The 19,878-nt window shown below is 37.3% G+C and overlaps 1 protein-coding gene across 8 annotated transcripts in view; it reads left to right on the top strand.

The window, feature by feature from the left end:
- NIN (ninein) overlaps window positions 1-19,878 on the top strand; it is a 143,697-nt gene that overhangs the window by 108,389 nt on the left and 15,430 nt on the right. For all 8 annotated transcript variants that reach the window (XM_047767300.1, XM_047767301.1, XM_047767307.1 and 5 more), the window contains 10 exons: window positions 44-169; window positions 278-347; window positions 2,723-2,938; window positions 5,360-5,473; window positions 9,130-9,252; window positions 11,679-11,792; window positions 12,838-12,984; window positions 14,368-14,547; window positions 15,510-15,659; window positions 19,397-19,498. In XM_047767300.1, the coding sequence (XP_047623256.1) occupies window positions 44-169; window positions 278-347; window positions 2,723-2,938; window positions 5,360-5,473; window positions 9,130-9,252; window positions 11,679-11,792; window positions 12,838-12,984; window positions 14,368-14,547; window positions 15,510-15,659; window positions 19,397-19,498 (1,342 nt within the window). The remainder of the gene's footprint in view (window positions 1-43; window positions 170-277; window positions 348-2,722; window positions 2,939-5,359; window positions 5,474-9,129; window positions 9,253-11,678; window positions 11,793-12,837; window positions 12,985-14,367; window positions 14,548-15,509; window positions 15,660-19,396; window positions 19,499-19,878) is intronic.

The following is a 19,878-nucleotide window of genomic DNA, read 5'->3' as shown; positions in this document are numbered from 1 at the left end:
ACTGCCTTTTAACTATTTAAAAAAAAAAATCTCTGTACTTCAGATATGAATCTGAGAAGCTTCAAGAGGAAAATTCTATTTTGAGAAATGAAATTACTACTCTAAATGAAGAAGACAGCATTTCTAACCTGCAATTAGGAAAATTAAATGGATCTCAGGAAGAAATACGGTGAGACATATACTTAAATGTTCTTAAGACATTTTTGCAAGGGCTAAAACTATTTTACTTCAACTTTTAAAGCCTGACGCATAAGCTATATTTTCATTGTCTCTTTAGCCAAAAAATAGAAACCGTAAAACAAGAAAAAGCTGCAGTTCAGAAGATAGTTGAAAGTTTAAAGAAACAGGTAAGGAGAGAATATTTCCCAATATTTCCTGATTCTAAAATTTTCCTTTTTGTATTTGAAATTTATAAATTTATAGCACAAGCCACTGGAAATGAAGACAATAATAGTAAGTTTATAGATTCTGATTTTCAAAATGAAATTCACCTCATGTTAATTCTTTTTTTTTTTTTTTTTTGTCTTTTTAGGGCCACACCCATGGCATATGGAGGTTCCCAGGTTAGGGGTCCAATTGGAGCTGTAGATGCTGGCCTGCACCAGAGCCACAGCAACGTGGGACCCAAGCTGAGTCTGTGACGTAGACCACAGCTCACAGCAATGCCAGATCCTTAACCCACTCTTCGAGGCCAGGGATCGAACCTGCATCCTCATGGATGCTAGTCGGTTCATTAACTGCTGAGCCATGAAGGAGACTCTGACCTCATGGTAATTCTAAACTAGGTTTCTTTTTTTGTGAGAATAGGTAAATATTTTTGTGAAAAAAAAAAAACTGTTTCTTTTTTTGTGAATCTAATGATGTATAATTTCTAGACTCTCAGGGCTTAATACCAGCTTTATATTCAGTGGGAGTGGAAGGATGATACCTCTAAAACTGAACCTATGCAATACTAGCTCTCATGTGGTTTTTTTATTTTATTTGTTGTCTTTTTTGTCTTTTCTAGGGCCACACCCATGGCATATAGAGGTTCCCAGGCTAAGGGTCTAATTGGAGCTGTAGCCACTGGCAAACACCACAGCCATAGCAACGTGAGATCCGAGCCAAGCCGCACCTGCAACCTACACCACAGCTCACTGTAACGCCAGATCCCCAACCCATTGAGTGAGGCCAGGGATCAAACTCGCAGCCTCATGGTTCCTAGTTGGATTCATTAACCACTGAGCCACGATGGGAACTGTTCATGTGGTTTTGATTAATGTTACTTAGCTCCTTAATTTTTCCTCACCATGATTAAAAGCAGAAAGTTGAGAACAGAATTATAGATATATAAAATTAGTTGGTATATATTTTCACAGAATTATGATTTCTTTAGCTTGCACCCTTCAATGTCCAGTTTGTATAACTTCAACAACATGCAATTGTGCGGGGGAAGGCCATTTGAGAATCTATCTGAAACAGTCAAGAGAGAAGGACATCCTGAGAAAAGAGTATTTTTGGCACTTGAAATAGACAAGGTGTTAACATCTAAAATATATTTTGTCCTCTTACAAACCAGTAGCAAAACTTGGCTAAAAAATGGATAAATGATATGAATGGTCAAGTCTGGAAAAAAGAGAACATATAAAAAGTAGCTAGCCTCCTTAGTAATTAGGAAAGGGCAACATTAAATGTTTCTTTTTTTCACCTATCAGATTAGCAAAAAATAAAGATTGATCTTATCTTGCATTAAAAAGGGAATGAGGAATATACTCATACATTGTTGGTAAGACTATAGGTTGGTAGCACTGTGGGGAAGACATTTGGGGGATATCGCTCAAAACAGTAATGTATATGCACACCTTCTAACCCAGCAAGCCCACTTCTTAAAAAAAATCCTAAATACAGAGTGCTACCATGTGTAAATGATTTTTCCAAAAGGTTGTTTTGTTTCTTTATAATAAAGAATAATGACAGACCTATATGGCTATCAGTATGGGAATGGATAAATGCAATATGGAATGTCTCAATACATGAAATATTCTACAGCCACTAAAAAAATATAGTTTGTTTTTGAATATACTGATTTGGAAAGATAAGAGTCTGTTGTAAGATAGTAGGGAGTTCCCCTGGCTCAGGGGGTTAAGAACCCAACTAGTATCCTTGAGGAGGCGGATTTAATCCCTGGCCTCTGTCAGTGGATTAAGAATCCAGCATTGCCGTGAGCTGTGGTGTAGTGTAGGTCTCAGATGTGGATCAGATACCGCATTGCCGTGGCTGTGGCTGGCAGCTGCAGCTCCGATTTGACTCCTCACCTGGGAACTTCGATATGCCGCAGGCGAGACCCTAAAAAGCAAAAAATAAAAAAGTCTGTATGATATTGTAAGTGGAAAAAGCAGACTATCCAAACATCTAAAATGAGACAAATCTTTGTTATAAAGAAGAACAAAACTGTATATGGGTTTTGTAAATGCATAGAAAATAATCTGGAGGGATACATATCCAGCCACTTCCATGGTGGCCACTCCTGTGTGGTTGGACAGAGTGTCTGTCACTTCCTTAATACACTTCTGAATTAACTGACCTTGTAATAATGAGTGTGTATTATTTCTACTATTAGATGTGTGTGTCGTACATGTATAATTTTATCTCTGCAGAGAGGGAAAAAAATAGTCTCTACATATTTTTTTTTTTAGCAGAAGTAGGATAACTTGTTTTAAAAACTTATTTCAATTTTAATTAGATTTCAGAATTAAAAACCAAAAACCAACAGTTGGATCTGGAAAATACAGAGCTTAGCCAAAAGAATTCTCAAAATCAGAAAGAACTGCAAGAACTTAAGCAACGTTTGGCAGAAATGCTATGCCAGAAGGATAAAGAGCCAGGACACAGTACATATGAGGAATGGGAACAAGAAAAGTCTAATCTGGAAGAAGAACTGGAACGCTGTAAAGTGAAGGTATAATCTACAGCCTTTTTGGAGGCACTCCCCCCCCCCCAAAAAAAAATAAAATAAATGCTTATATTTAATTTCTTTACATAAAGTCTTAATAATTAAGACACATGGTGGTACTGGCACATGACTAGGCAGATAAGTGGAATTGAAAGTGTAGAATTAGACCCAAATACAAATGGAAACTTGGTATAATACAAAGGTAGCGTCTCAAATCTTGGGTAAAGATGGACTTTTTAATAAATGGTGGCTGGACAATTGGTAGACATTTAGAAATAGATGAAATTAGATCCATATTTTATACCATATATAAGGGTAAACTCTAATTGGATTAAGAGTCTAAATATAAAACATACATGTACTAGAAGAAAATGAGCAAATATGTCTTTAGCTTTGGTGTAGAGAGAGGCTGTGTAACTTTGACTCAAACTAGAGGCAAAAAAAGAACTGATGAAATTTTTAAAGAATTTTTTTTTTGCATTGCCAAAAAACCCCCCAAAAAGCCATAAACAAAGTCAAAAAACAACTCAGAGGAGTTCCTGTCGTGGCTCAGTGGGTTAAGAACCTGACTAGTATCCATGAGGTTGTGGGTTCAATACCTAGCCTTGCTCAGTGGGTTAAGGATCTGGTGTTGCCGTGAGCTGTGGTATAGGTCGAAGACAGCTCGGATCTCACAGTACTGTGGCTGTGGTGTAGGCTGGCACCTGCAGCTCTGATTCGACCTCTAGCCCGGGAACTTTTTTTATGCCACAGGTACAGCCCTAAAAACAAAACAACTTACAAATTGGGAGAAAATATTTATATCATATACCACAAAGAGTGGGGCTAATATCCCTACTGTAAAGAACTTTTAAAAAATCAAAGTACTTACGACCAAAATCTGATAACAAAATGGGAAAAATAGATGAACAAAAAAATTCACACACACGAGATAAAAGTGACCCTCAAAACTATGAAAAAAAGTTCAAAAATTATTCATAATTAGAGAAATGAAAATAAAACAACACATATCATTTTTCTCCTATGAGATTAGAAACAATTTAAAAATGTTCAACATATTGTATTGGCAAGGCTTTGGGAAAACAGGCACTTTCATACATTGCTGGTAGGGATATAAACTGCTGTTGTTCTTCCAGAAGGAAATTTGGCAATACCTAACAAAATTACGTTATGTCCTTAACCTTTTGTCCCAGCAATTTGACTTCTAGGAATTTACCCTAAAGATGCTCCTCCAAAAATATGAAAATGCATATGCATAGGTTGGTTATTCAATGCAGCATTGTTTGTAACTGTAAAATACTGGAAACAACCTAGATGCTCATACAAAGGACAGTTGTTGGATAAGTGTGTGTGGTGGGTATAGCCACTCCATGGAGTAATATTATACAGTTTTTTTTTTTTTTTTAAAAAAGGATAATGGATGAATGAGAAAGATCTCTACTGATATGAAATGATTTCTAGGACACACTGTTATGTGGAAAAAAGAAAAGCACAAAAGAGTATCTAAGGGTATCTCTAGTATGTCTCTGTCCATGTAAGAAAGAAGGGACATTAGATAGTACACACAAACTATGTAAAGGAAATACAGGAATCTGTGTACAAAATTCCTGTGGACTGGAATTTGAGATATTAGTATAAACTCACATTTCTAAATATAGACAGGTACAGAGATGTAGATGTGTGTGTGTGGATGGAGTGCCCAGATCTTGGTTTGAAGCCAAGATTCTTCTATAAGAGGAACTAGGGATCCTTGGAAAAAGGATTGATTCCAAGGCTGGGGCAAGGTCCATACAAGATGAATCTGGAACATCTCATGGTTACCAGAAAGAAAAAGGTGCACCCCAAAAGATGGGGCATGTTAAAAGGACACAGGGCACACAGCCTGAAGAAGCTCCTAATGGCCAAAGCTGGAATAATTTGATGAACAGAATAGAGTATAAAATAAATATAATTATAAAATATAGAATAAAATAAATATCTATAGGTCCATACCATTATAAAATACTGAATAAATAAGGAGGGAGAAATAAAAGCTCATCCTTACAATAGAATTCCAAGGAAAAAGGAAGTCTTCATTAGGCAAACATCAGAGTAATAATTGTAGACAAAATTTCCTGATACACTAAAATTAAGCCTAAGGAAAAACACAATTTGGATGGTCTCAAAGCATCTCCCCCAAGAGAAAGATAATAACTTTACAGTGAGAAATCCACAAAAACAAACTTAGAAATCATGTTCATGCCATTTCAGTGGAAACTCTTTTAAAAGATAGTTTTGGTAAGTTCCGTTGAGTATAGGACAAATGGTCATGAAACAGTGTGTCATTGAATCTGTACTAGTGTTTCCTTAATGCTGCCTTTTGTGAAACTATGTGTCCCCAGACTAAATGAATATGTGTATTATTTGAATTTTTAATTTTTTTCTTAGTCCTCCACTCTCGTGTCTTCTCTGGAGGCAGAACTTTCTGAAGTTAAAATACAGACTCATATTGTGGAACAGGAAAACCTCCTTCTCAAAGATGAACTGGAGAAAATGAAACAAGTAAGACAGTGGGCTGCTTAGGTGGGGGCAGGGGTGGGAGTGGGAGAGGGTGATCATAGAATAATAGGTACTTGATGGTCTGTCTTTTCTAGCTACCAAATGTTCGTTATACTGGTTCCTGTTATCTAGCTTATTGGTTAGTAAAGTTGAGGGCCTGCAGTGCAAATGTACTTATGAGGGGTTCTATAGCTAATTCTCTAAATGTTGTTCTAGTTATGTAACTTACATTATGTTGTAAACTGACATTCTTAGTATAAGTGAATCACAACCTCTTTAAGAAATTTGTTGTTCTGCTTCCTCCCAGCTAGGTGTTAGATATAAGTTTGTCTAAAAAGATGGTGACTTCCTTGCTCACAACTTTAATAACTATTCACCCAGATTTATTAGACACAGATGAAACTGGTCCCTCATCATCGCTTTTTCTCATAATGAGTCTGAGGCATCTATCTTGGGCAGCAGAGTAGATTCCAGAGCATTATCAGGGATGCGGTCTCACCTATGAATTTGTGAAATGAGATATGTATTGCACAGTTTTAAAGACCTAATTTTAAGTATAAAAGGGGTTCACCTTAAAGTTATATTCTGAATGTTGTCCAATTTTATTATTTATTAACTTTTCAGTGAGTATAGGAATCTCTCAGTTTTTTGAGCAATCCTGATTTATAATAAAATTTAGTTCCATTTTATTTATTTGCTTTACCAAAGGATTACTTTAATATGATATTCTTTTTTTTTTTTTTTTGTCTTTTTGCCTTTTCTAGGGCCGCTCCTGTGGCATATGGAGGTTCCCAGGCTAGGGGTCGAATCGGAGCTGTAGCCACTGGCCTACGCCACAGCCACAGCAACGCGGGATCCGAGCCGCATCTGCAACCTACACCACAGCTCACGGCAATGCCGGAACCTTAACCCACTGAGCAAGGCCAGGGACCGAACCCGCAACCTCATGGTTCCTAGTTGGATTCATTAACCACTGTGCCACAACGGGAACTCCTAATATGATATTCTTATAAAATTCTCTCTCTTTGTCTATTTAGCCTATGAGCATAAAGGTATCCTTCTCTGAATGCTAAAATAGAGTCTCTCCCACTGAATGTGTTGTGTTTCTGTTGATTCCTAATTGACTCCTGTTAAGTCTCGATTTCCTAATAGGATTGTAAGACTCTCAGGGGGTTTGTCTCTCTCACAGTGCCTAGTACAGTACTGGTACCCAATAGGTGCTTTATAAGAACCTTTCCAAGTCACATGCTGCTATACCAAGTATATCTGAGCTCTTGTAGCAGAAGCTGTCTGTCCATATAAACATTCCAGAAGTTAAAAGGCCCTTCTGTGGTATATAACTATTCCAGAGCTGTAATTACCAAATTTATCCTAGGTAACTTGGGCATGCTTTTCTCCTCTACCTTTTTCTGTCTTTCGTTCAGCCTTTCAGATGATAATGATGGGTTCCAAATCCATATCATGAGAAATGTGCACTTTGTGATTTTGCCAGGCTAGGAATCAGAAGACAAGGAGCAGAGTTGGGAGTAAAAATAGCGTGATGAGGGAGGACGTGATTTGGCACATCTGTGTTGCATATATTCTAGAAGCACTGATATGAACAGTGAGATGGAAAAATAGCGAGCACTGTCTGCCTTTGTTTAGATCATAGGAGTAGGATGGTGTCAACCCACCGTTGATGCCATACAGCTTGGACCTAGAATGCATGTGCTGCTCTGTATGCCAGTATTTCTCCTTCACAAAACCCTTGTACTTGTATTATCTGTTGCAATGAAGAGAAACACGAATAGCATCAGCAGCAGTCACATGCCAGTCAGTAGACACCCAAAATGGTACCAGGCTTTGTGAGGGTCTGGGGATAGGAAGGCAAGGTAGTGAGCAAAGAAGAGTGTTTTATTAAACCATAGCCCAAGTGCTTTACAATACATTGTCCTATGTCCTTCTGACTTGTTTGGATTTGTAAATTATGCTAATTTGCTGCCAGTTGGAGACAAAATTCAATCCTTAAAGTCTATTTTGTCCCACTATCCCCAAAGCTAAATGTAAAAGAACCTAAGGTAGAAATTTGAAAGATCGTCATAAAATCACAATGATAGCAAATAATTAAGAATTTGAAAACTGGCATTTCCATTGGGGCTCAGCAGGTTAAGAACCCAAATAGTATCCATGAGGATGCTGGTTTGAACCCTGGCCTCGCTCAGTGGGTTAAGGATCTGGTGTTGCTGTGGCTGTGGTGTAGGCCTGCAGCTGCAGCTCCAATTTGACTCCTAGCCTGGGAACTTCCATATGCCACAGGTACAGCCATAAAAAGGAAAAAGAAAACCAAGTGAAATGGAGGGAAATTGAAAATATATGAACTGGAGTTTCCTGTTGTGGCTCATCAGAAATGAATCCGACTAGTAACCATGAGGTCATAGGTTCAATCCCTGGCCTCGCTCAGTGGGTTAAGGATCCGGTGTTGCTGTGAGCTGTGGTGTATGTTGCAGACGCGGCTTGGATCCTGCTTTGCTTTGGCTGTGGCATAGGCCTGCAGCTACAGCTCCAATTCAACCCCTAGCCTGGGAACCTCCATATGCAGCAGGTATGGCCCTAAAAAGCAAAAAAAAAAAGAGAGGAAAAAAAAAGAAAATATATACACTATGGGAAAGGGTTAAGAAGTGTAAGAAATAGTCTCTTTAAAACAGCAGTTGTGGTGGGGTAGGGATTGTTCCCCCACTCCTAGACATTTAGCAATATCTGAGGACATTTTTGGTTTTCAAATCCAGTGTATCGGGGCAGGGGGTAGGCAGGTGCTACTGGAATCTAACAGGTAATGCAAGAGATGCTGCTAACTAGTCTACAGTGCATAGGACAGCCCCCTACAACAAGGGATTACCTGGCCCAAAATGTCAGTAGTGCTAAGGTTGATGATGAAAAGGAGAGTCTTTGATTTGTCTTGATTCCATCAAGTGGAGATGAAAAATCCAGTGTGTCCATACTAGGAACATTTTACTAAGTCAGTCAATTTAGGTATCTTGGAAAGGGAAGGGGTACATGGGACCAGCTGAAAAACACTGATTGATTTATCTTTGAACTTGCCCTTGTATTGATACATTATACTTGGTTGATAGCAATTCCACAGTCTTGACTGAGATTTCCAAAGGTTTTTTTTTTTTTTTTTTTCTAGTTAAAAAAAGCATAAGGAGGAGTCCCTGTGTGATTCAGCAGGTTAAGGATCTGGCATTGTCACTGCTGCTGCTAGGGTTGCTGCTGTGGCTTGGGTTCAGTCCCTGGCCCAGGAACTTCCACGTGCCATGGATATGGCCAAAAAAAAAAAAAAAAGCATGAGGAAAATGTTTTGTGTCATATGTTATGTAAGTTAAATTGACGACAAAATGGTAACGTGTTATTTATTTTGTCTTGAAGGTAAAACAGAAAGCTAGGACCATTACGTAATAATGTCCGGTTGATTTTGTCCTAGCAGACATTTCGACAGTCCATTGGATAATAGAAGTCAGCAAGGAATCTCTTGTTTAAAGTTAATTCCCCTAGATTTCATATGTCCTCAGAAATATCTACAGATACGGAACTAGCAGCAGCCATGAAAATGTCCTGTTTATAAACACCTCTTTATAAATACATCATGAGATATGATGGGTGGGCTTGTTTATCTCTTACAGCTGCACAGATGTCCTGATCTCTCTGACTTCCAGCAAAAAGTTTCTAGTGTTCTAAGCTACAATGAAAAACTGCTTAAAGAAAAGGAAGCACTAAGTGAAGAATTAAATATCTGTGTTGATAAGGTAGTGAAAATAAGACTTTTTACCATCATTGTACAATATGTGCTACAAAGAGCATTTGTTTCTTTGATGCACAGTGTCACATGGGCCTATCATGTTAGCCTAAAAGTCTCCTAGAACAGCATTTCAGCTGGCATTGTGTGACCTTAGAGCTCCTGAAGCCGTGCTTTTTTTTTCTTTTATTGAAGTATAGTCGATTTACAATATTGTATTAGTTTCAGGTGTACAGCAAAGTGATTTTGTTATATGTATGTTTCTAAGAGTTTTGTGCTGTCCTGTCTTATGTTTTACATCTTTAAGCCATTTTTAGTTTATTTTTGTGTATATACTTATTTCCCATTTTTAGTTTATTTTTGTGTTTATACTTTTTCCCATTCTTTTCCATTATAGGTTAGTGTAAGACATTGAGTGTAGTTCCCTGTGCTATACAATAGGAACCTGTTGGTTATCTATTTTATATACAGTATAGTATCCCAAACTCCTAATTCATCCTTCCCTCCTTTCCCTTTGGAAACTGTGGGTTTGTTTTCTAGGTCTGTGAGTGTGTTTCTGTTTTTGTGAATAAATTCATTTGTACTATTTTTTAGATTCCACATAAAAGTTATGTAATATTTGTCTTTGAATGACTTCACTTAGTATGATAATCTCTAGGTCCATCCACGTTGCTGCAAATGGCATTATTTCGTTCTCTTTTATGGTTGAATAATATTCCATTGTATATGTATACCACATCTTCTTTATCCATTCATCTGTCGATGGACATTTAGGTTGCTTCCATGTCTTGGCTATTATAAATAGTGCTGCAGTGAACATTAGGATGCATGTATCTTTTCGAAATAGGGTTTTCATCTTTTCTGGATATATACTGAGGAGTGGGATTGTTGGATTGTATGTTAACTCTGTTTTTAGTTTTTTAAGAAATCTCCATAATATTCTTCATAGTGGCTGCACCAATTTACATTCCCACCAACAGTGTAGGAGGGTTCCCTTTTCTCCACACTATCTCCAGCATTTATTATTTATAGACTTTGTACTGATAGCCATTCTGACTAGTGTCAGGTCATACTCCACTGTAGTTTTGATTTGCATTTCTCTAATAATTAGTGATGTTGAGCATCTTTTCACGTCCCTGTTGGCCATCTGTATGTCTTCTTTGGAGACATGTCTATTTAGGTCTTATGCCTATTTTTTGATTGGATTGTTTTTTTTTTTTATGTTGAGCTGTTTGTGTAATTTGGAAATTAACCCCTTGTGGGTCACAGCATTTGTGCATAATTTTCTCCCCGTCTGTAGGTTGTCCTTTTGTATTGTTTAGTTTCCTTTGCTGTGCAAATGTTTATAAGTTTGATTAGGTCTCATTTGTTTATTTTTGCTTTTATTTATTCTGCCTTGGGAAACTGACCTAAGAAAGTACTGGTACAGTTTATCTCAGAGAATGTTTTGCCTTTGTTCTTTTCTAAGAGTTTTGTGTTGTCCTGTCTTATGTTTTACATCTTTAAGCCATTTTTAGTTTATTTTTGTGTATGATGTGTGAGGGAGTGTTCTAACTTCATTGATTTACATATGGCTCTTCAGCTTTCCCAATACCATTTGTGGAAGAAACTGTCTTTTATCTATTATGTATTCTTGCCTCCTTTGTTGAAGATTAAATGACTGTAGGTGTGTGGGTTTATTTCTAAGCTTTCTCTTTTATTCCATTGACCTATATGTCTGTTTTTGTGCCAGTACCACACTATTTTGACTGTTGTAGCTTTATAATATTGTCTAAAGTCTGGAGGTTATGCCTACAGCTTTGTTCTTTTTTTCCTGTAAGATTGCTTTGGCAATTCTGGGTCATTTGTGGTTCCATGTAAGTTTTAGGATTATTTGTTCTAGTTCTGTAAAAAATGTCATGGATAATTTGATAGGGATCACATTAAATCTATAGATTGCTGAGGCAGTGATTTTAACAGGAGTCTAGATTGGTTGTTTAATAATTATTAAATATAGCAATATAAAGTTTCATTTTAATAACTATGCTACTTAATATATAATATAAATAGATCACTCTTCTACTTATATAAATATGATGTTTAGTAACCTGAAATTCATTAGACACTTTTTTTCCTACTGTATTTTCCCTAGCAAATCCAAAAATCTCTGCCTTAATAGACATTCCGCATTTTCCTATTGTGGCACACTCCTGAGATTTCTAACTGCCTTCCAGCCCATCATGAGGCAGTGAGAAAGAAAAATGGAAATCCCCCAAAAATAGAGACTCCCCATATTAAAGTTAGAAAAAGAAATCAAGAAAATGTCTATTTTACCTTGCCCTGATCTCCCACATAAAGAGATGGTATTTAATATTTTCAGTATAAGTGAAGGCATATGAATTAAGGCTAGATATATTTATAAAAAATGCCGTTACCTCTTTTCTTTTCCTGAAACAGTTGGCAAAATCAAGTCTTTTAGAGCACAGAATTGCTGCTATGAAGCAAGAACAGAAGTCTTGGGAACACCAGAATGAAAGCTTAAAGTCACAGCTAGTGGCTTCACAGGAAAAGGTATATGGAAAATTCTTGTTTCGCCTGCACAATTAATATTTTCCTGTGTCCCCCAACAGACCTCCTAGTGGAAAGAATGTTCCAGGTGGAAGTGGTCTAAGAGGGCTCAGAATGATTTCAATTTAACTAATATTTGACAAATGCTTATAGTATAGTGAAGTAATTTGAACAGTATTTCCCTCAAAGTTCATTATGATGAAATAATTATGAGAATTATCATCATAAGATTACTTATTTATGAAAGCTTGAGAATAGTATGTAAAAATAACTGCTTGTTTCTAATTCCAAATTAGGATTTCTAAGGCAGATTCATGCCATATGATGGTTAAATATCTCTATTAACATTCCTTTTACCAATTAAATTTTTTAAAATTGAAATATATATGAGAGTTCCCTTCATGCTCAGTGGTTAACGAACCCAACTAGGATCCGTGAGGATGTGGGTTTGATCCCTGACCTTGCTCAGTGGGTTAAGGATCCAGCGTTGCCGTGAGCTGTGGTGTAGGTCTCAGACACAGCTCGGATCCCCAGTTGGTGTTGCTGTGGTGTAGGCCGGCAGCTGTAGCTCCAATTTGACCCGCTAGCCTGGGAACTAATGTATGCCATGGGTGCAGCCCTAAAAAGCAGAAAAAAAAAAAAAAGAAGAAGTATATATGAGACGTTAGCATGGAGTAGGGTTCTACAAAGATAGGTTTTTATTTTCAACTAAGAGGTCCTTTACAAACTAACACCATAGTCTAAAACATAATTTCTATAAAATTCAGTAAAACCATCTTTTGTGATGTGGGTTGGTACTCATTGGTTCTGTAAGATAACACTTAGTAATATACCAGATGACTTAATCAGGGATACCTTGCTCTACGCATTGTTCATTATTGTCTTAAGTATAACTTAACATCCTGTAAAGATACATAGTATCCTGGATTTCCACAGAGTCACTGAAAAGAGCTGGTTATAGTAAGAAGCAGCAGAAGGGACCTTGGGATTCTCACCTCTTAGCTCATGAGGACTTTTGTCACAGTATAAGAATATTCTCATGATGCAGGTTCAGAATTTAGAAGACACCCTGCAGAATGTAAACCTGCAAATGTCCCAGATTAAATCTGACCTACGTGTGACTCAGCAGGAAAAGGAAGCTTTAAAACAAGAAGTAATGTCTTTACACAAGCAGCTTCAGAATGCTGGTGACAAGGTAACTTCTTTTCTTCTTTATTGAGGTATACAGTAAAATACACCCATTTTAAGACTATAAATTGATTATTTTTATACACATTTATACATAAATGTATGATATTTTAGCTATGTATGTGTGTATGTATGTTTGTGTAATTGTGAACTCGCTCAAAATAAACATTTCCAGCACCCAGGTTAGGGATGCTTATTTTGAACTTCATATAAATTGAACCACAGTGACAAGGTAATTTTTTGTATTGTGCAAGTCAGAAGGCCATGGCTGAGTTGCTTTGTAGTAGTAAAACTAAAACATTTTGATGTTATAGAAAATATGTCTTGTTTTACTATGTCACAGTGCTGCTTAATCTGTATGGAAATAAATTAAGAATAATGTATGGATGTCAGCCTTGGGTAGATATTAAGATTCTGTCCTACCATAAAAGTAGACATTAAATTCAGCTACTTTATCTCTTGGTGGTATTTTTTAATCATGATTTTTTTAAAAGGAAAAACATAATAGTTGTTTCCATTTTAAAAAATTAGTGACTGGGAACCATGAGGTTGCAGGTTCGTTCCCTGGCCTTGCTCAGTGGGTTAAGGATCTGGCATTGCCGAGAGCTGTGGTATAGGTTGCAGATGCGGCTCAGATCCCGTGTTGCTATGGCTCTGGCGTAGGCCAGCAGCTACAGTTCCGATTCGACCCCTAGCCTGGGAACCTCCATATGCTGTGGGAGCGGCCCAAGAAATGGCAAAAAGACAAAACAAACAACAGCAACAAAAAAATTACTTCTGGACTGACATTTTTCTTGGAACGAGAACTGTACCTTTTTTTCTTTTCCATGTTTTGGCTTAAAAGGCCAAGGCTTAGCTAGTTGTGTTACCTTTTTAAAAATTTCTACAGCATTTTTCAAGATCCAAAAACATCACTGTGGTAGTTTCAAGCACATTCCTGAGTTCAGGCCTCAATTATACAGATGATATGTGCTTTGGATTCTAAAAAAAGAAGGAATTGCATATGTGAAAATGAAAGTAGAGTTTAGCATTTGAAAGCTTTCAAGTTAGCAGTGCCTTTCAGAGTTCTCTTTGTGTCCTCTGTTCAAAAGAATAGTTATTGGGGTTCAAAGCATAGCTTCATAAGAATGAAGTAAATTTTAAGGCCACCAGTCTCTATGCACTTGGGTCCTGTTTGGAACTGGGACTTGCCTTATAGTCATCTTTGATATTAGATTTGACAGGACTGTTTTGCCAAAGACCATTTTTAAACAGAGAATTTCCAAACCTTTTTTAAAAACCAAAACCTAAGAATATTACTTTATACATACATGTTCTCACTCTTATTAGAAGACACTCAAAACAGAAATAAGCTTGTTTTTAAGGCTTAATTCTGCAATTGCCTCTTAAGAACTGGGCCCCCGAAGTAGCTACCCACCCATCAGGATTCCCTAACCAACAGCAAAGGCTGTCCTGGGACAAGTTGGATCAACTGATGAATGAGGAACAACAGCTGCTTTGGCAAGAGAATGAGAGACTCCAGACCGTGGTACAGAACACCAAAGCAGAACTCATTCACTCCCGGGAGAAGGTAACTTGAAAAGTTGCACATGATGGCATATGTTTGAAAATGAATGTTTGCTATGATTGCAATGATTCTAGGATATGGATTTGAGTATTCTGCTGTGGCAGAATGTATAATTATCATTTACTTATAATTTTATCATGATAGGCTTTTACAATAGTTTTCATTATGTATAAGCCATTCTACAATAAAATCTCTGATTTTATGAATTAAAACTATGTTAACCACATATTTCTCATTCAAATAGGCTAGTCATGAAGACTGGTAGTAAAATTGGCAAAACTAGACTCAAATCTTGTTGGTCTAACTCCTTGTAAGAGAAAATGTGCCCCTTCTAAAAGACCCAATAATTCAAGGTTAGACTGGACTTTAAAGATCATCTTTTCCAACCACTAAGTTGATATTTAAATTCTTTACTTCTGCTGAGTAGTCAACCATGTTTAATCTCTGCTTAAATATCTCTTTTGAGGAGGAACTCTCTTAAGAGTCACAGATACTCATTTAGAACACCTACCCTGTGCCAGAAACTCTGTATCACCGAAGCTGCAGTGTGGAGCAAGACTAAACGGTTGCTGTACTCACGGAACTTAGTTGATATAAATGCACTGTTTCAGGTGTGAACAGTCCGAAGTCAATGAAACTGTCATCCCTTTCACTCCTAAAAGCTGTGCCTTGGGCCATGTCTGTTTTCTTGGCAGCCACACCAGTAGTTTGGTTGAGCCGGAATTCCCCTCTTCTCTATCTGATCCTTACAGTGTTGGATCAAACTAAAAATAGATTTACTTAGAAAAGATTTTTTAAAATCCAAAAAAGTAGGCTTTAAGAATGGGCAGACTTAACTGGAAAAAGTCTTTTTTTAATGTAACAAAACCCAAGCACTGAATAAAAACTTTGCTTATGTTTGCTTCTGTTTTTCCTGGCTAGGTGATTATATTAGCATTTATTCCTCTTAAATTTGTTCCTGTTAGGTACGTCAACTGGAATCCAACCTTCTTCTTCCTAAGCACCAAAAACATCTAAGCTCATCAGGTACCATGAAGCCCCCAGAGCAAGAGAAGTTGAGCCTAAAGAGAGAATGTGAACAGGTTCAAAAGGAACGATCTCCTACTAATAGGAAGGTAAGTTTTTGAGAGTTTTTACCAAGTACCGAGTGGTGATGTTCTGACTATGATGCATCCCTAAGTGTATGTTTCATCCCCTGTCTGCTTCCAAGGAAATGATTACAATGGCATATTTTTGGTTCTTCCTTATATCTCTGCTTTTGTAATCCTCTCAGAATGGTATCACAATTCTTGTTGATTGAGTGTTCACTAAAAACAAGCAACTTAAGTTTGCATAAAGATGGTTAATTATCTTCACTCATAGCCTTTATTTATTTATTTTTTGGCTGTGCCCACAGCTTGTGGGAGTTTCCCGGCCAGGGACTGAACCTGTGCCACAACAGTTACCCAAGCCACAGTGGTGACAACCCCAGATCCTTAACCGCTAGGCTACCAAGGAACTCCCATAAACCTTTCTAAGTTGGTAAAATAAATATATAGCCCGAATATTAGAAACATCTTAGTGTGGTCTATATTAACTATTTATGCTGTGTAACAAATTAAAACAACAATCATTTCTTGTCTCAGTTTATATGGGTCAGGAATTTGGAAGCAACTTAGTGGTTTTGGCTCAGGGTCTCTTCTTAGATACCAGCTGCATTTACCTGAAAGCTTCACTGGTACTAGAGAATTCACTGCGACCTTCATTTATGTAACTGCTAGGAGGAGGCGTCTGTCCCTTTCTGGATGATTACCAGAGGCTCAGAGTCTCACCACCTGGGCTTTTTCTCAGGATATGGCAATGAGTGATATGAGAGAGATCCCAAAAGACCAAGAAGGAAGCGGTAGTGTGTTTTATAAGCTAATCCCAGAAGTGACACACCATCGTTTCTGCTGCATTCTGTTAGTCACACTGACTAACCCTGGGGACAATGCAGGGGTGTGAATACCAAGAGATAGGGATCACTGGAGACCCTCTTGGAGCCTGGCTACCACATGGTTAAATCTCTGTAGCATGACTCATTTTGCTTCCTACTCTTTGTTCCACCAAAGTAGACTTCTAGACCACTGTTACTCTGGAAGTTCTTGTTCTTACTTGTTTTTCTAAATTAAAACTCAGAGTTTTCACTGCACGCATACCTTAGAGATATTGGAGGTTCAGTTCTAGGCCACCACAATAAAGTGTGTTTATTGGTTTTCTAGTGCATATAAAAAAGTCATGTTTCCACTATGCTGTAGTCTATTAGGCGTGCAATAGCATTATATCTAAAAAACAATGTACATACTTGAATTTTAAAATACTTACTGCTTTGGCACAACGTTATAAATCAACTATACTTTAATAAAAAATTTTTTTTGGAGCAGATATGACTAAAGGTTTGCATTTGTTAAATCTAGATAATGAGTTTTTGTTGTTAGTCTCCTTGTTATTCTGATATTAACAAGTATAATTTAAAATAAGGATTTCAAAGATTTATAAAACACAATTCACTGCTAGAAAGTGCCATAACCATCATCTTCAGCAAGTTGTAGTAGTAACATTGATCACTGATGACAGATCACCAATCACAGATCACCACAACAAATGTAGTGATTAAAAAGTTTGAAATATTGTGAGAATTATGAAAATGTGACACAGAGACATAAACTGAACAAATACTGCTGGAAAAATGACACCAAGAGACTTGCTTGACACAGGGTTGCCACAGACCTTCTTTTCCTTTATTTTTATCATTTTAATTTTTTCTGTACAAACCTTCAATTTGTCAAAAAAAAAACTTTGTGAAGCACAATAAAAGTGAAATACAATAAAACAAGGTATGCCTATATTACTTTCCTCTTTTGAAAATTATGGTTTAAAAATGTGAGAAGAATGATAATCATTTACATATGTTATAAAAATTTCATAAAAATTTTTTTAAGTTTGTGAAAGTTATGACCATTACAGTAAGGAGACTGGTCATGCTCTAAAGTTGAAATGTCATTTAAATTTAGGTATATTCAAGTGAACTTTTCAGAAAGACATTGGGTTTCATCCAGCTGCTCACCAAGGGACAAGTCTAATGACAAGTTTTAAAGTAAAAATGAATTAAAATATACATGGAGAGGGAGTTCCCGTCGTGGCTCAGTGGAGACAAATCTGACTGGTATCCATGAGGACACAGGTTCGATCCCTGGCCTCACTCTGTGGGTTAAGGATCTGGTGTCACCATGAGCTGTGGTGTAGGTTGCAGACACAGATGGGACCTTGCGTTGCTGTTGCTGTGGCTGGCTAGACCAGCGGCTTCAGCTCAGACTGGACCCCTAGCCTGGGAACCTCCATGTGCCGTGGGTGTGGCCCTAAAAAGACAAAAAAACAAAATAAATAAGTAAATGTACCTGGAGGGAGTTCCTAGGTGGTCTGGTGGTTAGGATTTGGTGCTTTCAACACTGCAGCCCGAGTTCAGTCCCTGGTCTGTGAACTGAAATCTCACATCAAATGCTGCAGCTAAAAAAATAAAAGATAAATAAATGTACCTGGAAAGGTTTCACTTCTGTTTAACATTCTTGCTTCTCTTCTCAGCAGTTTCTGATAGAGGCAAAGAACAACATTCTATAACGGTGTCATGTTTTCTACCTAGCAATATTCTGAACCCCAGTATCCTCTAGCTCATTAGATTCTCATGAGATTCTGTAATAAAGAGAATTTTTAAAAAACAGATATTCATAAAATCTTCAAATTTTATCTTTAAAATTGAGAAAGGAGTTATGTAAATCAGGTTTTATGTACGCTCAGTTTTAAGCTTTACCTTAAGAAAATGTTTTTCCCCACTGCAGATCCATAGTAGAGAAACATGTAATCAATTTAGTGAAATACTGGCTTTTTTTTTTTTCTTGTCTTTTTGCCATTTCTAGGGCTGTACCCACAACATATGGAGGTTCCCAGGCTAGGGGTCGAATCGGAGCTGCAGCTGCCGGCTTATGCCAGAGCCATAGAAACACGGGATCCGAGCCGCATCTGCAACATACACCACAGCTCACAGCAACGCCGGATCCTTAACCCACTGAGCAAGGGCAGGGATCGAACCCGCAACCTCATGGTTCCTAGTTGGATTCATTAACTGCTGAGCCACGACAGGAACTCCTGAAATACTGGCATTTTTAATTAATAAAATATACTAGAAAAAATCAGAGTACATGGCTCATGGTAAGGATAAGTATTATTTCATGAAAATTTTCTTTTAGAGATACGTAGGTATAACTGATCATGCACATGTACATATTGGTATGGGTCTATGTAATGAGTTGAAAGATACAATGTATTTCTTACAAGGAGTGGCATTGACATTTGAAAGCCACCTGCCTTAAATCTGTTCTATGTGAGGAGTGGCAATTAAAACTAGAATACTTAAAAGTCATCAAGGCATTGAATTATACTGTTTGTTGTTTTCCCTCGATGAATGAACTCAGCTTTCCTCCAAGAGTTGAGATTTCTGATTAGTGTAAATTTGTCAAAATAAAGTAGAGCAACTCAGTTTTTTTGCTTTTTATTTTCTTGTTTGTTTTTTGCTTTTTAGAGCCGTGTTCATGGCATATGGAGGTTCCCAGGCTAGGGGTCTAACCGGCCTACACCACAGCCACAGCAACACAGGATCCGAGCCACGTCTGCGACCTACATCACAGCTAATGGCAACTCCACATCCTTAACCCACTGAGCAAGGCCAGGGATCGAACCTACAATCTCATGGTTCCTAGTTAGATTCGTTTCTGCCGCACCATGATGGGAACGCTTTTTGGGTTTTTTAAATTAAGGGAGGTTTTTTGTTCTTTAACAGGTTAGTCAGATGAATTCCCTTGAACGAGAATTAGAAACAATTCATTTAGAAAATGAAGGCCTGAAAAAGAAACAAGTAAAACTGGATGAGCAGCTAATGGAGGTAAGTTTTAAGTAAATGGCTTCAGCTATGAAGAATATTTTAATCCAGGAATAAGCCATTTGTTGAGACAGACTAGACTAGCATTAAATACCTATTATGAAAACGGTGAAAATATAAACATGCTGCCAAGCCAGATTCTTTGGTCTGTCTTACCAAGTTTGATATTTTTGCTAATTACACAGTCATAGTAATACATATTGCTTCGCAGAGGAAGGAATAATGTTGATTAACCTAAAATGCAAGGACATGTACCTCGGCAAATTCAAGTGGGAGGGATTCTGTCCATTACTGACCAAGAGGCACTGAGCTCTCTCACCGTTGCTATGATTAGAATAGTTAATTGATACCTTTCATAATGTAGTGTTTTATAGATATAATTA

Source organism: Phacochoerus africanus, chromosome 2 (assembly GCF_016906955.1).
Source record: "Phacochoerus africanus isolate WHEZ1 chromosome 2, ROS_Pafr_v1, whole genome shotgun sequence".
In the NCBI taxonomy this organism is placed as follows: Eukaryota; Metazoa; Chordata; class Mammalia; order Artiodactyla; family Suidae; genus Phacochoerus; species Phacochoerus africanus.
Note: the sequence above shows the minus strand (reverse complement) of the source record. Positions and strands in the feature narration are given on the sequence as shown.